Source organism: Gouania willdenowi, chromosome 18 (assembly GCF_900634775.1).
Source record: "Gouania willdenowi chromosome 18, fGouWil2.1, whole genome shotgun sequence".
NCBI classification, from domain to species: domain Eukaryota; kingdom Metazoa; phylum Chordata; class Actinopteri; order Blenniiformes; family Gobiesocidae; genus Gouania; species Gouania willdenowi.
In genome coordinates, this window is record NC_041061.1 from 5,373,317 (window position 1) to 5,396,481 (window position 23,165).

The window sequence follows — 23,165 nt, forward strand, 5'->3', positions numbered from 1 at the left end:
AACAACCAAAAAAAAAAAAAAAAAAAAAAAAAAAGATTTAATGTCAAACCTTTCTGTGTAGCCTGAGGCGCTGGGTTGGATAAGAGAGGCGGGCTGGAGACAGTATCCATCCGCGCGGTGCACGGATTAAAAGTTATTGAAGCGCTAATTGAGGCGAAAGGGGAATAATAAATAGTTAGATCAGGTTACTGCACTTTGGAGCTTCATTGTTGTGCGTAAATGTTGTGCGTAAAGTAGATTTTTAGGGTGATTTAAAGTGTAAGAGTGGGTGCAAAGTGGATTGGTATCACTGCGCAGTGCATGTTTGGGAAGTAGATCCGGTCAGGGCAGGTTTGCAACCCGAGGAGAGGAAGAATTAGAGAGAGAGAGGCGCACGGTGCCAACAGGAGCGCACCGAGCAGCCAAGAGCTCACAGTCCGACCCAGAGGCAGCGCAGCGCGGGCAGCGCGGCTATGACACGCCGATAGATCCGCAGAACACACACGGTCCGGTCAGTGAGAAGAACCAGCAGCGGAGCCCCGATTTATTCCCACAACCGAGATGGGACGACGCGATTTGGAGAGCCTGCGGCAGCTCGCCGCGTCGCTGCTACTGATATGGCTGTGCGTCGCCGTGCAGAGATCCGACACAGCGGTGAGTGCGTTTCCACCTCATTCACACACAGAACCGGCCCTGTGCGTAAAAGCACGACAACGCAGTACCAGGTTCGACCCCCGCGGAGTCCCTAAACCTGCCTTTTGAAAGTCTAACTCATGTCCCCCTGCTTCTCCAACAACCTGCTGGTGTTTCTGAGTGGTTGCCTTGCATGTAATAAGTGTGCAACGCTCATTCATCGCGCTGCGTAATTTGGTGTCACTTTTTGGAGCAAAGTTATGCGGTTTTTTTTTCTTTTCCCAAGCGCATCTCGTTTTGGTGTAACCTGTGGCGACACGCCGACCTCAGTGCGCCGGCCTGTGCCTCACTTCATCCTGTCAGTCTGTGCGTGCGCGCGTGCGTGTGTGTCCATGTCCACGCTCATATTATGTGTGCGACCTGGAGTGGAGAGGACATGTCAAGTCTCACTCACTTTAAATCACTGTTCTCACAGTGAATATTTGCTCTTACATTGTATCCAAGGTCCCATTAAATGTGTGTGTGTGTGTGTGTGTGTGTGTGTGTGTGTGTGTGTGTGTGTGTGTGTGTGTGTGTGTGTGCGCGTGTCTTCACTCTTCACTCTCTTCCTATGTTCAGGCATTTCTCTCTTTGCATCCTTTTCCTTTTCTCCCTCCTGCTCATCATCTCATGTAATATTCCAGCAGCTTCTCACACTGAATATTCATCACACCTAATTAATCATTCATGAAGGCCACGCCCACTCCCACAAAGAAGGCGCGTCCTAACAGGCTCTGCATCTCCACCCTATACATTAAAAGCTGCGCAGTGTCACTATTAGGACTCTTTCAGTAAAGTAGTTATTGAACAATGCACAAATAACACAATGCAAGATTTTTTAATTATTATAAAGGGTTAAAAATAACATATGTGATGCTTTTTGCATTGAAACAGAATTTAATCCTAAAATAACAGGAACAACACTTGAAATTAGGAGGTGCTGAATGAAACACTCTTTCATAGCCGACATATTTTGAACATTCAGTTTATTTTTCTTTCATTTGATACTAATTCATGTAAAACAGCATTTTCTATATCATTGTATACACGGGAAAACTAAATCTGAATGCAAATGTTAATGTTAAATGTAAATGTAAAAGTTAAATACAAATCTTAATATAAAGGTTAAATGTAAATGGTAAATCTAAATGCTAAATCTTGTTTGCACAAGCAGAAAGTTTAAACAATTTAACAGAAAAATGCATTTTATGCATTGAAACAGATTTTAATCATAAAATAACCCAAATAACACTTGTACATTAAAGTTATACACATTTTACAGTAAGGTCACAAAGAATGCCATTAATGAATAAAAAAGGCAAATATTTTTTTTTAAAAAAGCATTTAAAATAGTTCATATTATATATGAAAATATTTGAAAAATTCTACAGTGTACAATAGGCATAATTAGGATAATAACAATAATATGTAGTTTCCAGCAAGTTCATTTTGACTTTTTTTTTTAAAATAATGTGTTTTTCAGGAAATTGACTTTGATCTCCAGACATATTTCGATTGCCAACTGTCAGTCTTCCGCAGAGGCATCTGCCGATCGCTTTTGACATGTCCTTATGGCCAAGGCTGAGAGAACTCTCACGAGTTTTGACAACACCCAGAAAGAACTCATAAGTACACATGCCTCTGAGGAAGACTGACAGGAGATCAAAGTAAACTTCCTGAAAAAAGTCTGAATGAAGGAAACTTTAACATATTATTTGTAGTACATTGTTAATATTTATAATGTTGTATTACATCATGATGTTTTCGCTCCTTGGCAGAGATTAGAAATGTTTCCCTAACGACTTCCTGTGAGTGCTGGATTAGCCTGGAAAGGGGCGTGGCACCCATCATCAGTAAAATCAACCACTAATATTAGTGTAACCCAAGGGTGTCAAACTCATTTTAGTTCAGGGGCCAAATTAGGGATGTAACGATTCACTCAACTCCCGATACGATTCGATTCACGATACTGGGTTCATGATACGATTTTCTCACGATTTATTTTACAAAATGGGACTGTAGAAAAATGATGACTGAAAAATATTCCATTATTTTTTTGGGGAAAATACTGTACTATTTTCCTTTTATTTTTCAATGTCAAAAGAATCCCTTGATAAACTATTCAAAATGATGCAATTTGACTAAAAATAAATCTTGAATGAAATAAATAAAGGAATAATACAAATGAAGAAGAAACCTATTAATTTAAATTCTGGTTCTATAGTAAACAATTCAAAACTGCATAATAGTTCTTTTTCTTTTTAAAAGTGCAACTGAAAATGTATTTTGTGGCTTAACAATTGGACTTTAAAAAAAAACAAAAAAAAAAAAAAACAGTCATTTTACTGTATTTACATCAGATATTTGTTTAGACCAGCAGAGGGCGCTGGTAAGCCAGTGGTTGGTTAGCATGCAGTTATTCCACCAGTGAAGAAGAGAAGCTATGCTAGCAGACAGAGTTAATAGAAAAACGTGACTTTTACAGATATTCACGTAATATTACAGATATTCTTTCGGTGCTAAAGGAGTAAAGAATCATTTATGAGCATGTTTAACAGTAAATGGCGGCCAGAAAGAAAATAGTAGCAGATTCCGCCCGTTACGTCCGCTTCTGGAAGGATTAATATATAGCGCCCTCTGCTGTTTAAAAAAAGTACTGCGATTCAATTTTCAGAGCATTGATGTGAACCGTGGTACCTATGAATCGATTTTTAACTGCCTTATGATTAATCGTTACATCCCTAGGCCAAATACTGTATAAAGTTGTTTGAATTTACGTGGACCACATATTTTAGGCGGGAAAACGAGGGATTCCAACAATAATTTCCCCATATGTATATTCGACGTATAAGTGATACATAAAGTATGTAAGGTGGCAACATTATCCAAACAGATTTCAGTCCCTGAATGATTTTCTCTTTTAGATATCATTGATTTTGTTAATAATTCTTATTTAATTTTGGAAAATTATGAGAAACTATTCAACAAAATTTAGTCATTTGAACAATTTGAGATTTAAAATGACTGTAGTCATGTGATAAAAGCATGGGGAAAAGTGCCGTCCTCTAAATATTGTGGAGTTTAATTGAATTAGTGTATTTAGAAATCAATTATTTGGTCATTTACACAATAAGTCGTGTTTTTTCTGTTGTTTTTCCTCATGTGAGCCAAATTGGATGGTCTGAAGTAGACACAGGCAACTGACTACTGTAATTCATGGTGTTGGAATTTATATAAAGCCCAACATAACACACACAACTCCAGAAACACAGAAAATGACAGTAAAATGACTACAAAAACACACAAACACAAAATGACTACAAAAACAACAACATATACTGAAGGACTTCAATAGACAACAATAACACAAGAAATATAACCAAAAAAAACACACAAAAATGTTCCATATTGACAAGAAAATAGACTAAATGAATTAAAACACACGAGATGTCTAAAAACAAAAAAAACAACTAAGAAAACCTACACAAAATAACAGAAAAATACACAAATAGACAACAATGATGCAAAAAAATATAACAAAAACACACAAAAAGGCAACAAAAATGTTCCATATTGACAAAAAATAGGCAAAATGAATTAAAAAAACACACAAAATGTCTAAAAAACAAAACCCACACAAATTGCGAACAAAATACCACAAAATGACAAAAATACGTAAATAGACAATTACACAACAAATATAACAAAAAGGCAACAAAACTGTGCCTTATTGACAAAAAATGGGCAAAATGAATTCAAAAACACATTAAATGTCTAAAAAAACAAAACAAAACCCACACAAATTGCCAACAAAGTTGCACAAAATGACAGAAAAATACACAGACAACAATAACACAACAAATATAACAAAAACACACAAAAAGGCATCAAAAATGTGTCATATTGACAAAAAATAGACAACACACAATGTCTAAAAACTGAAATTAAGAGAAAACCCACAGAAAATGACTTTAAAGTCAGAACTCTTTGATCTTCCATTAATGCTCAGATAACTATATAAATATTGATCATGTGGTTATAATCAGATCAGACAATCACAGGTTTGTGCATCTGACTCTGATAGAAGTTGTTCATCGCTGGTCTGAAGGACCGGATTTTGGCCCCCGGGCCTCGAGTTTGAGACACATGGTGTAATGTTTACCACAATCAAATAAAATGAAGATTTCTGACTCAAACCGTGATTTTTATTGAGTTTCTTTTATTTAACTGGTGTCATTTTCAGATGATTAAAATAAAGCAGAATAATAAAGTGTGTGTGTGTGTGTGTGTGTGTGTGTGTGTGTGTGTGTGTGTGTGTGTGTGTGTGTTCATAATGGGAGTAAAGTGAAGTTACTGTCGGTGAAAAGGTCAGAAAATGACAAGTTGTTTATCTGTGAGCCAAGGCCGTAACCTGACAAGTGACACTAAACAAGTGGTGATTATTATTATTATTATTATTATTATTCCCATTATCTCTCACTGCCTTTTGCCCTCATTCCCAGTGAGCTCACTGTAGCCCTCTAGTGGTGAAAAGATGAACCTGATCACTGAAAATAAAAATATGACTACATACAGTAGATTATTAAGATTATTAGTTCATTAAACTATTGTTTCTCTGTATTTATTCTCTTATTGAAATACATTGATTTTTTTTATTGACTAGATGTAGATTTTAAAGTAAATTACAAAGTGATTTATTTAACACCAAATGCATTATTTAAAATATTTTTTATTTCTTTATTTTCACTAACAATTTATGAAGTTGTTAGATTGTCTCATTCTTTATGAACATTTACATTATTCAACAATTGTATTTAATGATTTAAAAATAAATACAAATTCTGTATTTTGTTGTAAGGTTGTTTTATTATGAACAATCAAATTATTTTTATTTTTTTATTTCATTATGAAAGGTTAAACTTAAATTAGAAATACATAAGGTATTGAATACATTTTTTAAAAGTAATTTATATAACACCAAATGTATTATTTTAAATATTTGGACTTTATTTTCACGAACAATTTATTAAATTGTTAGATTGTCATATTATGAATATTTAAATTATTTAAAAATAAATGTAAATATTTTTTATTTTATTTTTATTAAACATTTTTAAGGAACAGTGAATTAAAAAAAATGAAATTAAAATAATCCAATTTTTTATTGAACATATTTTTAAAGAACAAGTAACATAAATTATATGTTTTGAATACAATTTAATATAATTGTTTTTATTTCTTTATTTACACTAAATTTATGAAATTGTTAGATTTCCTTATTATTAATTTATATATATATATATGTATTTAAATTATGTAAATCTTTTTAAGGGAAGTGAAATTATTAAATACAGTCTTTAAAGAATAAATAACATATTTACATTTCTAAATTAATACATTCTTTGAAGAATAAATTACATATATGAATTATATGTTACGTCTTATGAAATTATTTTTTTTTTTGTACATTTTTTATTTTATTATTTTTAAGGAAGGTGAAACAGAAATGTAAAAAATTAAATTTAAATAATCTAAAACATTATTATTAAATACATTTTTAAAGAAAAAATAACAAAAATTATATGTATTTGAATACATTTTAATTAAACAAAGAACTTTTCTTTAAAAAAAAAAATGGCTTAATTAATAAGAAATAAAAGGAAAGTGTAATTTTATTTTGAAAGAATAATCATTTAAATACAAGATAAAGTAAAGGTAATGGGACACGTTGGGGCTTGGGCTGTGGTATAAAAACACTAACATCTGCACAATCAATCACAGTGTTAAAGTAAATATTAACATATTCAGACCTTCACACTGACTTTGACCCTTTAGAAAGTCTGGAAAGTTGCTTTTTTCCCACAGTGGATTAATACACACACACATCAACTAATGATCTGAAGGAAAACAACAAACATGTAACAAACGCTCCATTCAATCAAACTTTAGCAGTTTTCTGCACCGTAGATTTGAACTTTCCACAATATAAACCACTAATGTCAAACACAGCATCTGATTCAACCCGGGGGATGAAAACATGACTCATTTCATCCAATACTTTACAGTTTGGTTCCAGATTTCTCAATCCTTCCATAAAACATCCAAACGGATGCAACTTATTTTGTCTCTTTTATGAAAAACTTTCAAACCCTAGAGTTACTGATAATGATATTGTATGTAAATATTTCATCTGTGAATTTCCGAGCTCAGGGGGAAAAGTCTAAAAATTGCATTTTTATTTATTTATTTTTTTAAGCTAAAATTCTCAAGAATTTTTCTGGTCCGACCCATGCACAGCCCCTGGTCTGAAACCCTTAAACTATAAACAGAAATGGGCAACGTCTGTCATAGTGGGATCCACAGAAATGTGATTGTTTGATTAGACGGACACATTATTATTAACATTTATGTCATTATTTAGAGAATCTCAGCATCAATACGGAAGAAACAAAGGGTTTCAGTCATTTCTGTTCTTTGTTTTATATATATTTTTGGGGGTCGTCTTGTGTGTTTTTGGAGTCGTTTTGTGTATTTTTGTTGTCGTTTTGTATATTTTTGAAGTCTGTGTTTTTGGAGTAATTTTGCATATTTTTGTTGTCATTTTGTGTATTTTTGTTATCGATTGGTATATTTTTGTTTTCGAGTAATTTTGTGTGTTTTTATTGTCGTATTGTGTATTTTTCAGTCATTTCCTATGTTTTTTGGAGTCATTTTGTGTAGTTTTTTTGTGGTCTTGTACATTTTTTTGGTCATCTTGTGTGTTTTTGGAGTCATTTTGTGAATTTTTGTTTTCGTTTTGTATATTTTGGAAGTTTGAGTTTTTGGAGTCATTTTGCATATTGTCGTTTTGTGTATTTTTTTTTTTTTTTTACATTTTTTGGTCTTCCTGTGTGTTTTTGGAGTGTTTTTGTGTGTTTTGTTGTTTTTTGGCATCATTTTAATTAATTAATTAATCGGTGTGAAAGCGCCTGATGCACGCAGGCTTTATCAGCTGACTTATTTTATTTATTTTACTTTGTCAGTCTATCAGATATAAATCTATGTTTCCTATAGGACGTCATCATCGGTAAACGAAAGGATGTCTAAATATTCTCTCTCTTTTCTGTCAGCTGTCAGATCAGATCCACACAGTGACGTGGTCACACGTCACCTTTTATTGGACAGCTCGCTTTCTAAAAGATCTGATTGGTCAGGAGGCGGGACTTTAGCACTTGCTAAGATCCGAGCCAGAGAAAAACCTGCTCGTGAGCAGGCTAGTCGTTCAGCATAAGTTTCCATGGTGATTTAGCTCCGTAAGAGGTTAGCCAGCTTCGTAGTCCAGCACACACTGATTAAATCCCGGAAGTTAGCGCGAAAAGATTACATCTAGATTTGTAACATACCTCCTTTGTATATTCATTTTTGTATTTTCAGATATTTTTTGGTCGTCCTGTGTGTTGTTGGAGTGTTTTTGTGTATTATCCTGTCATTTTGAATGTTTTTTGGAGTCCTTTTGTGTATTTCTGTTGTTGTTTTTGTATATTTTTGTAGTTCGTTTAGTATATTTTTTGTAGTTTAGTATGTTTTTTGGGGTCATTTTTCTATTTACCTTGGGGGCCGCACAACATTATACGGAGGGCCACCAGTTGCTCGTATCTGACCTACCGTAGATGATATACTGTACATATAATAAGAAATTATAAGATGTTTTTTTGTGTGCTCACAGATCATTATTCTTTCTTTTAAATTATATATTATTCTACAGGATAGGTAAAAATCAGAGCAGTAGTTTTTAACGCTTTGGTAAATAAGGCTCTTGTTTTGAAGTTAACCGGAAGTTTTGTCAGTAGTAAATGATGAAATGAGCACATGTTGATATTCTACTTTGTCACTTTCTCACTTAAAAGGTTCAACAGAGATATTTAACCTCAGTGTGATTCAGGTTTTAAAGGGAAACTTGGAAGTATACTTCATTGGGAACGCTCATCATCCTAACCATAGTTATAGTACATAGTAGACAGTACATACTCATTGAGTGTGTTAGAGCGTCAGAGTTATTTCAAGTGGCAGAGCAGAAACCCTCTCCTCCATCCGTCCATTGAGTGTGAAGAGCAGAGTAAACGCAGCGTGTTTGTTCCACTCCTCGTTATTGACTCCATCCATCACTGTTTGGTTTGAACCTCAAAGGTCAGACGTTCAGACCCAACAATCCTGTTTCGTTTCCCGTAAACCACTCTCTGATTGGATCCCATCGTGTTCATTCCTTTGTGTTTTTGTGCCCGACTCCACGATAATACGTAGAAACGTTTCATCCGCGCGCGCCTTTTAGGAGATTTGCGTTGCACACGTTGAACCAGAGGGTTAAAGCGTAATCCTAAAGCTGTAAAGAGAACCTTCTTTGGAAAGCAGTAAATCTGCACTGATTAAAGCAAAACCTAATCTCTGTCGGTATTTGCAGCCATGAAAAGTCTTTGGTTTTTAACTTACGGGGGGGTGGGGGGGGGGGGGGGGGGGGGGGTGGGGGCATGACAGTTCCTGAGAATTAGAAAGTCGAAGCATAAATGAGCTGACTTGTATAAGGTCGAACCATGAGCTCTTTAGAAACACGGAGAACCCGGCGGAGCAACTTACGTCACCATGAGGAATAATTCTTTAAATATATGAAGAATTAAAATCCATAATTCAGAGCAAAATTCAAGTGTTGCTGCAGAAAAAGCAGGAAGGAAAGAATGCAGGCAGAGAACTGATGACTGTTAATACGTAAATCAATGAGATTATACAACATGAATTCATCAGAAAACAAATGGACACTCTAGCTGCATTTCCATTACCTGTGGAAATGCGCAAAATTTAAGTACCTCAATAAACTGGTAATGGAAACATCTGAATTTAGAAAAAACGCTGAAATATCGCTAAAAAGTAGGTTTTTCCCGATGTTTCGATATTGAAATGTATCGCGAAAGCGCTATGGAAACACTTTTTCCGCAATTAGTCATCACAGAACATGCCGTGCCTGGTCACATGACCACTTTCCTCAGAGAAAACGTGGCGCGGTACGTGTGGACAGAAGAAGAAACCGAGACATTTGTTAGCGCTATACTTTTTATAATTATTAGTGCCACATTAGATGTGAAACAACAAAGGAATACAGTGTTATAAGGAGGTTTGGAGCGTCCATCTTCCTGCAGCGACGTCTCGCAGGATGAGATTTCACAGGAGTTACGAGGCTTCAAAACAACCTTCAATGGAAACCTGTTCAACGCGCAATGATACTTTGTCGACATTTACAAACATCGCTTTTATTTTGCGAAAAGCTGTAATGATCAATGATCAGCTGACTAATGTAGATCAGTCCATCAGATACAAATCTATGTTTCCTATAGGATGTTATGGTAAATAAAGGATAGATATTCTCTCTCCTGTCAGAGTCACATCACATCCACACAGAGACGTGTTCACAATGATCCTCCTTTCATTGGACAGCTCGTTTTCTAAGAGATCTGATTGGTAAGGAGGCGGGGCTTTAGTACTCCCTCAGATCCGAGCCAGAACAAAACCTGGTCCCGACCAGGTTAGTCGTTCAGCCTAAGTTACCATGGTGATTTAGCCCAGAAAGAAGTTAACCAGCATCCCGGAAGTTATCACGGTAAGAGGAAATCCATCTTCGTAGTACAGGCCCTCGGATTATTGTTGTGTTTTTAGCTGTTTTGTGTGTTTTTGTATTGTTGTTTTGTCTATATACGAGTCATTTTAATTTTTTTGTGTTTTTTTTGGAATCATGTTGTTTAAATGTGGTGTCCTTTTGGAGTCATTTTGTGTATTTTATTTGTTGCGTTGTTCTATCATCATAATCTAACAATGTCAAAGACAATGTGGAGGAAAGTGACATCACCCTGAAATAAGTAAAGAGAGAAAAAAAGCTCATGTATTTATATCTGGCTTCCACTTACAGTATGTCATTCATCTTGTATTATATATCGCATTAAATATAATTTTAGCGCCTTAAGTTAAACACAGTTTTTTTTTCCTGAACACTCGGGGCCATGAATGAAGCCTTTGTTGTCGGGATGGAAGCAGCAGCCGTGAGGGCGTAGGGTTCTATCTCTGTATCTGTCTCATCTTGTTCAGCCACTTTTCACTTTGATCTCCTAATGCTGTCAGCCAGAGACGCACAAATGTCTTCATTAAAGTCCTATTCATCATCACTACATCTGAAAAATGGAACGACAGCACTGAGCTGCTACGATGCTGTGTGTGTGTGTGTGTGTGTGTGTGTGTTTTTAGGGGGTGGAAGTTATTTGAAGTTGAGGGATGAGGTTTTAAATGGCCTCCATTTGGAACTCACGTTGGTTCTAATCCAGTAGTTGATCATATTGGTGTTAGCTTTGGGTTGCCAGGTCTGGGTCATGGATTTTCCTTCATCTCTCGTGTTTTTTTAACCAATGGTGAATAAAATAACATGAAGGAGTTTGTGCTGCAATGACAAATCAACATGTTTCATTGAACTGTTGATCTAGAGGTGGTTTCTAAGTGTGTGTGTGTGTGTGTGTGTGTGTGTGTGTGGCAGCAGTCCTATTGGGCTACCTGACAATCCCACCTACACACAGCGGTCACAACACGCACTCCTTGTTTTTAACCGTTTCTACATGAGCGTTTTCCAATAGCTGAAGAGGAAATGCTAAATCCTGTTCTGATGAAACCAGATGTGTGAGAGAAGCAGATGTTTGCTTCGCATTCACACTATATTCTACACCAGGGGTTCTCGACCTTGGGGTCGCAAGACACTGGGAGGGGGTCGCCAGATGCCTTCGAGAATATTTTTTTTAATAAAGAAATATTGACTTTCTAAAATGAGATGCCCTTAATAAAAGGTAAAAATTCAGTACAATTGTTTTTTTCTTGTTACTTGCTTTAACTTTAACAAAACAAGAATGTAAAGTAGAAGCTGCGTTGCCAGGTTGGGTTTATTGCATTTGAAGCGAGAAGTTTAGGCACCATCTTGGTGAATTTTTTAACCAGTTTTTTAGGGGATTTTACCAGCTGTATCTGGCAACGCAGGGTAGACAATCTTTACTCTTGTTTATGGCTCTATTTGGGTAGTTTAAAGTGTTTAAAAATGCTAAATGGAAGCACTGTTTCGTTCATTAGCACATGCTAACGCTACATACCTGAGCTAACATCACTGAGATCTATTTAAAATACATTATTAATTTAATGCAGACGAGTCATTCTACACTAAATATGATTCTTTTAAACAAATATATAAATTATTATTATTATTATAAAATATTGACTTTGACACCTTTAATAAAAGGTAAAAATTCAGTTTAATTTACAATCATCAGAGTACATTTTAGTACTTTAGTACTGATACTTTTACTGACGTATGGGATGTGTTTATCTTAGATAAAAGCCAAAAAAATGTACATAAACCAACGTTTTTCAACCTTTGGGTTGGGATTATTATTATTATTATTATTAATAATAATAATAATAATAATAATAATAATAATAAAAATAATAATAATAATAATGCATCAAATTTATATAGTGCTTTTTTGGGAACTCAAGTTGTTTTACATAAGACACAAATAAAGGAAAAAAGAAAGAAAGAAAGACTATATATCTAGTAAAAAATAAAGTGAACACAATAAATATCAAATAACTGTATCCTAAACGTTCTCAAATATAAATCTATTTCAAATAAAATGCAGTATAAACATATCTGAGGTGGTTCCTCTGTATTTGGTATGTAGAACACACTTTAATAAACTTGATCAAAAACTAAGTCTGGGAGAGAAAAAGAAAAATGTCTCTGGGGTCACTGGACTTTTGTCACATCAAAATGGGGTCACGACCCAAAAAAGGTTGTGAACCATTGAGCTAAAGTGTCTAAGCGCCTATAGAAGAGGGTCTAGACATTGTTGTGTGTAAGAGTTTGATGTGGAGGAGTGATAACAGCCTCTCTACAGGCTTATCGTACTGGCTCGGTTGATGCTTTGGCTGCTTGGACGTACAAACAGGATAAAGAAGCGTCTGGTTTCCGTCCCTAACCCGAGCACCTGTTTCTGTCATCACACAGACGAGGAAGCAGGGCTTCCCCAATGTCAACACGCTGAAACCCCACCCACGTCTATGCCACGCTTTACATATTTCACCAACGTACAGTTACTACGTTAGCATTTAGCACCTCACGTATCCCACTCAGTTACAGCACGGATGTACAGTGTTGACGTTTTCACTTCTCCAGGCTGTTAAAGCTTTTATTCGTCTCTCAGGGATGACTTTTAGCTCCGTTTCCACACTTATTGGAGCGAAGGTGGATGAAACCTGCCATGTTAATACTTTCTGTAGCTCTGGGGAAACAGAAGGGGTCGTAAACAACAGCTTTGACCTACTTAGTAACCCTGTGAATAGATGCTGAGTCACACACAGCAGATAGAGTGACCAGTGCTACCGTTAGCTTACTTTTACCTTACTTTTAAAAAATGAAGAGTTTTGTTACACTTTAATGTTTTTGTGGGTTCGTATTCATATCTAATGTCGCATTATATTAATGTAATTCCAATATTCACCTACTGTTAAGCCTGAGTGCTAATTTTTTGCCCGTTAGCTTAGATTTAGCTTGTCCTGTATGGCAGAGGTTCTCAACTTTGGGGTCAGGACCCCATTTGGTGTTGCGAGACACTGGGAGAGGGTCACCAGATGCCTTCAAGAAACTAAGAATGTTTTTTTAAAACTTGATGCCCATTTTTTGCTTATTTTTACCCTTTTTCTGCAACTGCGCCAAAATGTCCACATTTTAACATATTGTCGTCACCGTTTCTTGCCACATTTTTTGCTCCTTTTAATGCATTTTTGCTCTATAACTTTAATTTTTGCCACTTCAAATTTCAATGCCTTTTCTGCACATTTTTTCCACCTAATGTCACATATGTTGACCCATTGATGTCACTTTTAACCTCTTTTCACCATATTTCATGCCTATTTTTGGCAATTTATCTACATTTACGATTTGCCGTTCCCATTATTTGCCAGTTTAAACTAATTGTTCTGATATTGACATTTCAAACCCATTTGACCACTTTTTCTGTCCATTTTTCACAACTTTTAACCCATTTCTGTGGTTTTTAAAATCCACCACACTCATGGCGACTTGACTGATGAACGTTCTTCCTTTCCACCAACCGTTTATCGTCCTCACCGTGCAGTGATGTGGTGTGGCTCCGACCCACCTGTGTGCGAGGCCACGCTCTAATGTTTAGTCTGGAGTCGTGTCAGGTCGGGGTCACACTTTGCTTTTTGCCATGAGCTCATTAATAGCTACTGTATTTAACAACAGATAATCATGTTTCTGTGTTTTTTCTTACAGTTATGACACATTGAACCGCCATATTTTCTCATACAGCAAGAAAATATGGTAAAACATTGTTTTTTTAAAAAATTATTTATATCTTTTTTTTCCGATATCTCCATTTTAGGAAAATTAAACCTGTTATTTTTGTAAGGAAACTCTGGTCTTCCTTGTTTATCTATTCTGAGTAGAAGCGTGTAAAGTGCTTCGACACCATATGGTACGTAACGGCGGATTCTTTTAAGAATTTGAATATTGATCGCAATCGTTTAAAGTGTAAATGTATCTGGGCAGCGTGGCAGGGGTTCTCAACCTTAGGTCAGGACTTCATTTGTGGTCGCGAGACACAGAATATTTATTCTATATCAAACTTGCCATATTTTAACCTTTTTTTCATCTCTTTATTTTTGCTACGTTACTCCCATTGCTGCCACTTCTGCATCATATTTCATTTTTTCCACTTTCAAGACATTTTCAGCTCATGTCATAAACACTTTTCGTCCCTTTTTCCACCTAATCTTGCATATTTTTACCCATTATTGTCACTTTTAACCTCTTTTCACCATATTTCATTCTTATTTTTGCAAATCTAACCACATTCACAGGGGTGTCAAACTCATTTTAGTTCAGGGGACAAAAACACATCAGTTTAAGCTTAAGTGGACCACAGATTTTTTGCAGAAAAAAGAACAAATTCAGCATCAATGTTGAATGATTTGCACTTCCACGTATAAATAATCTATAGTGTAACTGATAAAGTATGTGAGTATATCAGTCCCTGCAGGATTTTCACTGAAATATCCAGGATTTTGGGAATTTGGGGAAATTTCCTTGAATAATTTGAGGAAAATTTACCAGATTTAAAAAAAATTGAGAGTTCCTTCATTAATTTGAGATTTAGGGATGTAACGATTAATCATAAGGCAGTTAAAAATCGATTCATAGGTATCACGGTTGAAATCAATTTTCTGACAATTGAATCGCAGTACTTTTTTTAACTAGCAGAGGGCGCTATCCGGAAGTGTAGGCGGCGGGCGGAGTCTGCTAATACTTTCTTTCTGGCCGCCTTCTACTCTTAAATATGTTAATAAATGATTCATTACCCCTTTAGCACCGAAAGAATATCTGTAATATTACTTGAATATCTGTAAAAGTCACGTTTTTCTATTAGCTCTGTCTGCTAGCATAGCATCTCTTCTTCACTGCTAGAATAGCTGCATGCCAACCGACCACTGTGTTACCAGCGCCCTCTGCTGGTCCAAACAAATATGACGTAAATCAGTGTAATCAGGTTTTTTTTTTTTTTTTAGTCCAATTGTTAAGGCACAAAATACATTTTCAGTTGCACTTTTAAAAGAAAAAGAACTATTATGCAGTTTTGCATTGTTTATTATAGAACCAGAATTTAAATTAATAGGCTTCATTTTCATTGGTATTATTCCTTTATTTATTTCATTCAAGATTTATTTTTAGTTAAATTACATTGTTTTGAATAGTTTATCAAGGAATTCTTTTGACAATGAAAAATAAAAGGAAAATAATACAGTATTTTCTACTTCCCCCAAAAAAAATTTGTGAGAGAATCGTATCGTGAACCCAGTATCGTGAATCGAATCGTATCGGGAGTTGAGTGAATCGTTACATCCCTATTGAGATTAAAAATGACTTGGAAAACTGAACTCTGAAAATATTGTGGATTTTAATAGATATTTTGTTTTTGGAGGGGCTGAGATATCTACAACTGAATTACTTAGATTGTTTTTTCTATCATTTTTACTTTCTCGAGCGGGCCGAATTTGACGCTCTAAAGGTCCTGGATTTGGCCCCCGGGCCGTGAGTTTGACACTTGGGAAAGTTTTTTTTGGTTTCTTTTTGCCAAAAAAACACACATTTGTCTTTAAATCTACATTCAGATTATTTTAATTCCCACTGTAATGAAACATTAGTATCATGTGAATGATTTCCTAAGAGAGAAACTTGTGTGTGACGCAGAATGTACAGGATAAACACAGCGTGTGTCCCACACAGATACAGATAGAGCAGCAGGACAAACCGTGCTATCTTGTTTTGTCTACGGCAGAAGAGCTGATTAAATATTCAGGTTCGTACAAACAGGTTCACAGCGTTTACTTCATGGATGCACGAAGGGCTTTGGAGACCAAGGAGGAGCTTCACACACTTGTTTAAACACATGCAGCCCACGGTGTGACGCACAAAATCACTATTTACATCACAGACATACGCTCACGACAGCAAAAAATACACTAAATGGAAACAAGAACAGAAAAATATACAAAAGGATTCCAAAAACGATAACAAAGACACAAAATGACAGCGATAAATACTTCAAGTTTTAACAAAGAAAAAACAAGAAATGACACCAAACAACAAATATACACAACAAAACCACAAAAAATACACAAAAAACGCAAAACAATAACAAAATCAAACAAAAATGACGACAATAAAATACCATAAACACAAAACAACAGCAGCAACACACAAAATGAGAACAGAAATACACAAAATGACAACAAAAAAACACACCAAATGACTAAAAAATACACATAATGACAACAGATATACACAAAATGACAACAACACACAAAATGACTAGAAAATAAACAAAACAATAATAAAAACACATCATAGGATTGAAATATACATAAAATGACAACAAAAATACACAAAATGACAACAAAATACACAAAATTACAAGAAAATCACTCAAAATTACTAAAAAATACACAAAAGAACAACAAAAATACATCAAAGGGCAACCAAAACACTCAAAATGTCAAAAAAATACATAAAAGGACAACAGAAATAGACAAAATGACAATAAAAAAACACAAAATGACTAAAAAATACACAAAAAGACAAAACTGTGTTAATGCTCAGATTATTCTCTAAATGCTGACATGAATGTTGATAATGTGGCCCTTAGATCAGATACAATCACATCTGCTGTGATAAAAATGATTATTTAGTGATAGAAGAAGACTTTCTAGAAATAAAAATATATTTGTGGCACAGAAAGTGTGGATACTTCTACCTGCTGTAGCTCCGCCCTCCTAGCTGCTGTAGCCCCGCCCTCCTCCCTGCTGTGCCGGGGCGACACGTTGCCAGGTATTAACCTGGCAACGTGTCGCTGCCTCTCTATTATCTGCTGCCTACAGTTGATGTACAGTATGTGTAGTGAATAGAGAGGCTGGACGTGTGTGTGAATCATCATCATCATCATCATCATCATCATGTGATTTAGAGTCACTCCATCACCTCACGTCATTTATAAAGGAACAAAAGATAGATTTGATAATAATATCGTTCATCTCACAAACCTGCTATTATTTATTATTAGGTACAAATAAAGAGCTGAGACTCAATAACATTATGTTTATTAGGACTTTCTCACTGTATTGTAGATGGTTTAACAGAATATTAATGAGGTGATGTTTGTCTGTGTTAATTGCTTTGTTTTTGCCAAAAATTAATTTTTTGTTTTATTCATGTTGTTTATTAATGTTTATGCCTGTCATATTTATGTTGTGAAAAAAATGATAAATATGTTTTTAATTTAAATTCAATTTGTGCGTTTTTGTTGTCATTTTGTGTATTTCTGCTGTTTTTGCTGTGCTTTTTTATTTTGCTCTCCTTTTTTATTTTGCTGTCCTTTTTTATTTTGCTGTCCTTTTTTTATTTTGCTGTCCTTTTTTATTTTGCTGTCCTTTTTTTATTTTGCTGTCATTTTGTGTGTTTCTGCTGGTTTTGTTGTCGTTTTATGTGTTTTTGCTGTCGTTTTTTTTAGTTTTTTCTGTCGTTTTTCTGTCGTTTTTGTGTATTTTTGCTGTCGTTGTTTTTGTTGTTTTGTGTGTTTTGGAGTCAATTTGTGCATTTTTGTTGTTATTTTGTGTATTTATCTGTTTAGTATGTTTTTGTTATTATTTTAGAATGTATTTCCCTTAATTTGCATGTTCTCTTTTGTTGTTTTGTGTATTGTTAGTCATATTGTGTGATTTTGTTTGTCTTTGGAGTCATTTTGTAGAATTTTGATTCATTTTGTGTGTTTATGGAGACAATTTGTGTCATTTTCTGGTATTCAGTGTGTTTGTTGTTATTTTGTGCATTTTTTGTGTTTAGAATGTTTTCTTTCCCTTATTTTCTATGTTTTTGTTGTTGTTTCGAAGTTAATTTGTGCATTTTGTTGTTATTTTGTGCATTTTTCTTGTGTTTAGATTTTGTAATTCCCTCATTTTGTATGTTTTTTGTGTGTGTGTGTTTTTTTAGTCATATTGTGTGATTTTGTTGTTATTTTTTACAGTTTTTTTTTCATTTAGTATGTTTTTGGGTTCGTTTTGAGTGTTTATGGAGACAAAAAAAAAAAAAATGCTAAGTTTAGCTTTAGCAGTGTGACATCACAGAGAGATTCCCTTCAGGGAGGAGGTCACAGAGGTCACCATTCATTACAGCCAATGAAAGGACAAAGGAATGAAAATTACACTGAGGGGGGGGGAGACAAAAAAGGAGAATTCCCGGGAATATCAATGAGATTCCAGGACTGGTTCTGTGGCACGCTGGGGTGTGTGTGTGTGTGTGTGTGGGTGTGTGTGTGTGTGTGTGTGTGTGGGGGGTCCTTATCGGACCAAGAAGCCAAAACACGTGGACGTACAAGTGGAAAATGAAAAAGATCAAGAGTTTAATCTTCAGCACACACACACACACACACACACACACACACACACACACACACACACACACACACACACACACACACACACGGTGTTTGATGAAGAGTGTACCCTTGTTGTGAATGTCATAATAACGTACTACTTGTACTGAGTTTGACATCAAAATGAGTATGTAGTGTGTTGACATAAATCAAAGTCAAAACGAGTTATCACACTGTAGTTTTCACTTCCACGTTTACATAAAATACAAAAATATGTAAGAAACCAACCATATTCAATCAATAAGTGACAGATATCAGTCCCAACAGGATCCTTACTTTAAATTTCCGAGATTTTGTGACCAATTTCTGTTTAATTAACATAAATATTATGTCGTAATTTGAGAAAAATGTGAAGATTTTGTGAGAATTTTAACAGTTTAATATTAAAAATGACTGCAATCATGTGACATAAGCATTAGGGGAAAACTGAGCCACTGCATGAATTGTTGAGTTTCATTTAGACAATGATTCATGTTTTCTGGGCCGCACTGAATTCTCCAAAGGACCGGATTTGGCCCCCGGGCCATAAGTTTGACACAAGTGCATTAGACATTAGGGAAAGATTGAGTACGTGAGAAATACCCGGATGTATACTAAATAGAGGCATTTTTTAAGAAGTCTTCCTCAGGGGTTCTCAACCTTGGGGCAAGACCCCATTTGGGGACGCGAGACAGAATTTTTGCTCGTTTTTGGTTATTTTTTAAGAAAAAATGCAACTACATCAAACTTTTCATCCATCCAAACTTTTCATATTTTAACTTATTTTCATCATTTTTTCTCGCCATATTTTTGCTCCTTTTAATACATTTTTGCTACATTTCTCCCATTTCTGCCACTTCTCCATCAAATTTCAATGTCTTTTCTGCACATTTTTTTCCATTTTCAAGACATTTTCAGCACTTTTAAACTCTTTCCACCACTTTTTCTCCTAATGTCACATATCTTGACCCATTATTGTCACTTTTAACCTCTTTTCACCATATTTCATGCTTATTTTTGCCAATTTAATCACAATCACGATTTGTCACGCCCATTATTTGCCAGTTTAAACTAATTGTTCCATTATTGACACTTTGAACCCTTTTTTCTGTCCATTTTTTGGCCACTTTAATTTTTTACTTTTAACTAATTTCTGTGGTTTTACATTTTTAAGATGACTTTATACTGTGCCGCAAATAATAATAAATTATGATGTAATGTAAAATGGTTCTGGGACCGGCTTTAGGCTAAAAATCAAACACCATCTTTTCAAAATAAAAGCATCTCCTCTGGTCTTCCATTAGTTTGTTTAGCGCTGTTGTAAATAGGGCTCTTATTTTGAAGTTAACCAGAAGTTTTTGCAGTAGCACAATGGAGGGTTTTAGAAAATCTTTAAAATGTCGGCATGAAATGTGTTTCCGTGAGTTTTATGGATCAAATGAGCACATGTTGATTGTCTACTTTCTCACTTATATTAATATGACGAGTTAGCCTGACGTGACCCCAACATGAGACGTAAACACTGATTGGCTGAAATCTCCAAAATGGCGCTGCTTACATACAAAGGGATATTACGTGTGTTTGGGGATAAAAGTTGACATTTCTGACACAAATATGTCACAAATGTTGATTATTATTCAGCTTTAGAGTTATCGGCTAAAGCAAACGTGTCAAACTCAAGGTCCGGGGGCCAAATCCGGCCTTTAAAAACGTCCAATTCAGGCCGCAGGAAAAAGTGAAAATGACAGAAACCTGAAAACATGAATTATTGTGTAAATGTTAAAAATCAAATTATTCAGTTTTAAATTGTTGCTGAAAGAAGTCAATCTGTTTCCAAAATCCTGCAATTTCTCTCAAATTATTCCACAAAATCTCCCCAAAAATTGGTCATAAAATATCTGCCATTCTATACTTTACGTTGGTTTTTGTGTCAGTACTGCAGTGCGTGTGTGTGTGTGTGTGTGTGTGTGTGTGTGTGTGTGAGGCTTTTGTCTGCACGTGTGCAGGACGAGCGATGTCTTTGCGTGTTCCTAATCGTCGCTCTTTGATGAAAAGGGGAATTCCATTAAAATCCCGGATGCTCGTTTTCTTCCGCTCGCCTTAACGCCTCCTCACGTTAGAGAAACACCTGAAGTCAATGTTTCCAGATGGATTCAATGATTCCCACACAATAACAACAACAACAACATGTTCCTTCACTTTTAGACTCACATGCTTTGTCTCTACATTAAACATCGCTGCCATCGACTGGATCTGAAGCCAAAATCAAACTAGACCTTCAAATGCAACAAAGTAATCATTCCTGCAAGTTACACAATATGATACCGAAGTCAAACAAAACGACAAAAAACACACAAAATGAAAGAGGAATACACACAACGTCAGACAACAACAAAAATACCCCAAAGCTACAACAGAAATACGCAATGTGACCCCAAAAACACAAGGACGCAACACGGAAAACACACAAAACTACAGAAAAACACAACAGCAAAAACACACAATACAACAAAGTCACAGAAAGTGACAGGAAAATACACAAAACAAAATGCACAAAATGACAGAAAAATACACAACACAACAACAAAAACACACAAAATGACAGAGAAATACACAAAACATACAAAACAACAAAAATACGCCAAAGCTACAACAGAAATACACAGTGTGACTCCAAAAACACACAAAATTGCAGAAATACACAACAGCAAAAACACACAATACAACAAAATCACAGAAAATGACAGGAAAATACACAAAACAGCAGCAAAAACACACAAAGCCAAAACAAAAACAGACAAAATGACAGAAATACACAAAACAGCAACAAAATCACAGAAAATTACACAAAACAACAACCAAAATACACAAAAATGACTCCAAAAACACACACAAACCATTTGTTGTTTCCTGTATTATTGCTCTGAATGGTCGTTATTGATAATTGTGACTTTCAGATCAGATACAAACACATTTTTGTAAATGGACTTGATTTTATATAGAGCTTTATCCCCACACTGAAGCAGTCTCAAAGCGCTTTACATATCAGCTCATTCACACACCAGTGGGACAGGACTGCCATGCAAGGCACTAGTCGACCACTGGGAGCAACTTAGGGTTCAGTGTCTTGCCCAAGGACACTTCCACACATAGTCAGGTACTGGGATCGAACCCCCAACCTCTCGATCAGAAGACGACCCGCTACCACCTGAGCCACGGTCGCCCTTTTTTGTGCTTTAATATGTAATGTAATGTAATGTAATGTAATGTAATGTAGCCCACTTTGAATGGAGGTGACATCCCTGGGTTATGAGGAGAATCGATGAATCAGCATCTCAAACACAAACTGGGCTGAGTTTCATATTAGCGATGGGACCAGTTCCAGCTGGGGAGGAGAGTAGAGCACATATCTGCCGCTCACTGACCTTTTTAAGTGGATTACAGTCGCCGCCGCTGCAGCGGGGGAGGGAGGGGGGGGTTCAAATGTGTGTCTAGGCTGATTTTATATTTTAAAGCTGTGCATTATTAATGTATTAAATGTAAGGTTTGTCGTGTGTATTCACAGCCTTCATGTACGGTATTTACTGTACTGACCACAGAGAGTGTAAATGTCGTCGTCCTACACACCACGGACAAAAATACACAAAGCTACAACAAAAATACACAATATGACTCCAAATAAACACAAAACAACAACAAAATGACAGAAAAATACACAAAACAAAGGCGAAAAATATCTAAAAAAACAAAAAAAAATATATCAAACAACAACAAAAATACACAATATGACTCCAAAAAACACAAAAAACAACAACAACAAAAACAAAATAGACACAGCAATGGCAAAAATACACAAAACAACACAAAACAGATCAAATAACAACAAAAATACCCAAAGCTACAACAAAAATACACAATATGACTCTAAAAACACACAAAACAGAGCGTGTGTGTGTGTGTGTGTGTGTGTGTGTGTGTGTGTGTGTGTGTGTGTGTGTGTGTGTGTGTGTGTGTGAGCGTGGGAGCAGACTGTATTGAGCTGAAGCAGACCAGAGTCTAATGTGGAGATCCAAGGACTGTAAAAACACACACACGCGCACACACACATATGGAAGAAATTCATCACTTTCACTTCAAAATAAAAGCCCGCATTTTAAAAAAATTTAAATAAATGAAATAAAATGAAACCATGGTGTAAATAAATCATGTTTACAACTTCTTTAAAGTCAATGGGATAGAGAAGAGAAGCACGTTAGCTTCACCAGCTATGTTGCTAAGCTAACTAACCTGGGAGCTTTTCATTTCATTTTATTTTAACGCAATTTATATTTGACAAAGTGAAAGTATAGAATGCAATTTTTAAGTTTGTTTAGTTTCAAAAAATCTAAAATGTATTTTTAATCTGTATTATTTTTATTAATTACTAGACATTTCAGGGGACCCCATTTAATCTCCATGAGACCTCACATGGGC

General features: G+C 35.4%; 1 protein-coding gene across 1 annotated transcript in view; it reads left to right on the forward strand.

The window, feature by feature from the left end:
* Positions 1 to 349: 349 nt before the first annotated feature.
* Positions 350 to 23,165, forward strand: part of col4a5 (collagen, type IV, alpha 5 (Alport syndrome)) — a 57,204-nt gene continuing 34,388 nt past the window's right edge. The window contains exon 1 of the mRNA XM_028474430.1: positions 350 to 633. Coding sequence (XP_028330231.1) covers positions 541 to 633 — 93 coding nt within the window. The 5' untranslated portion in view covers positions 350 to 540. The remainder of the gene's footprint in view (positions 634 to 23,165) is intronic.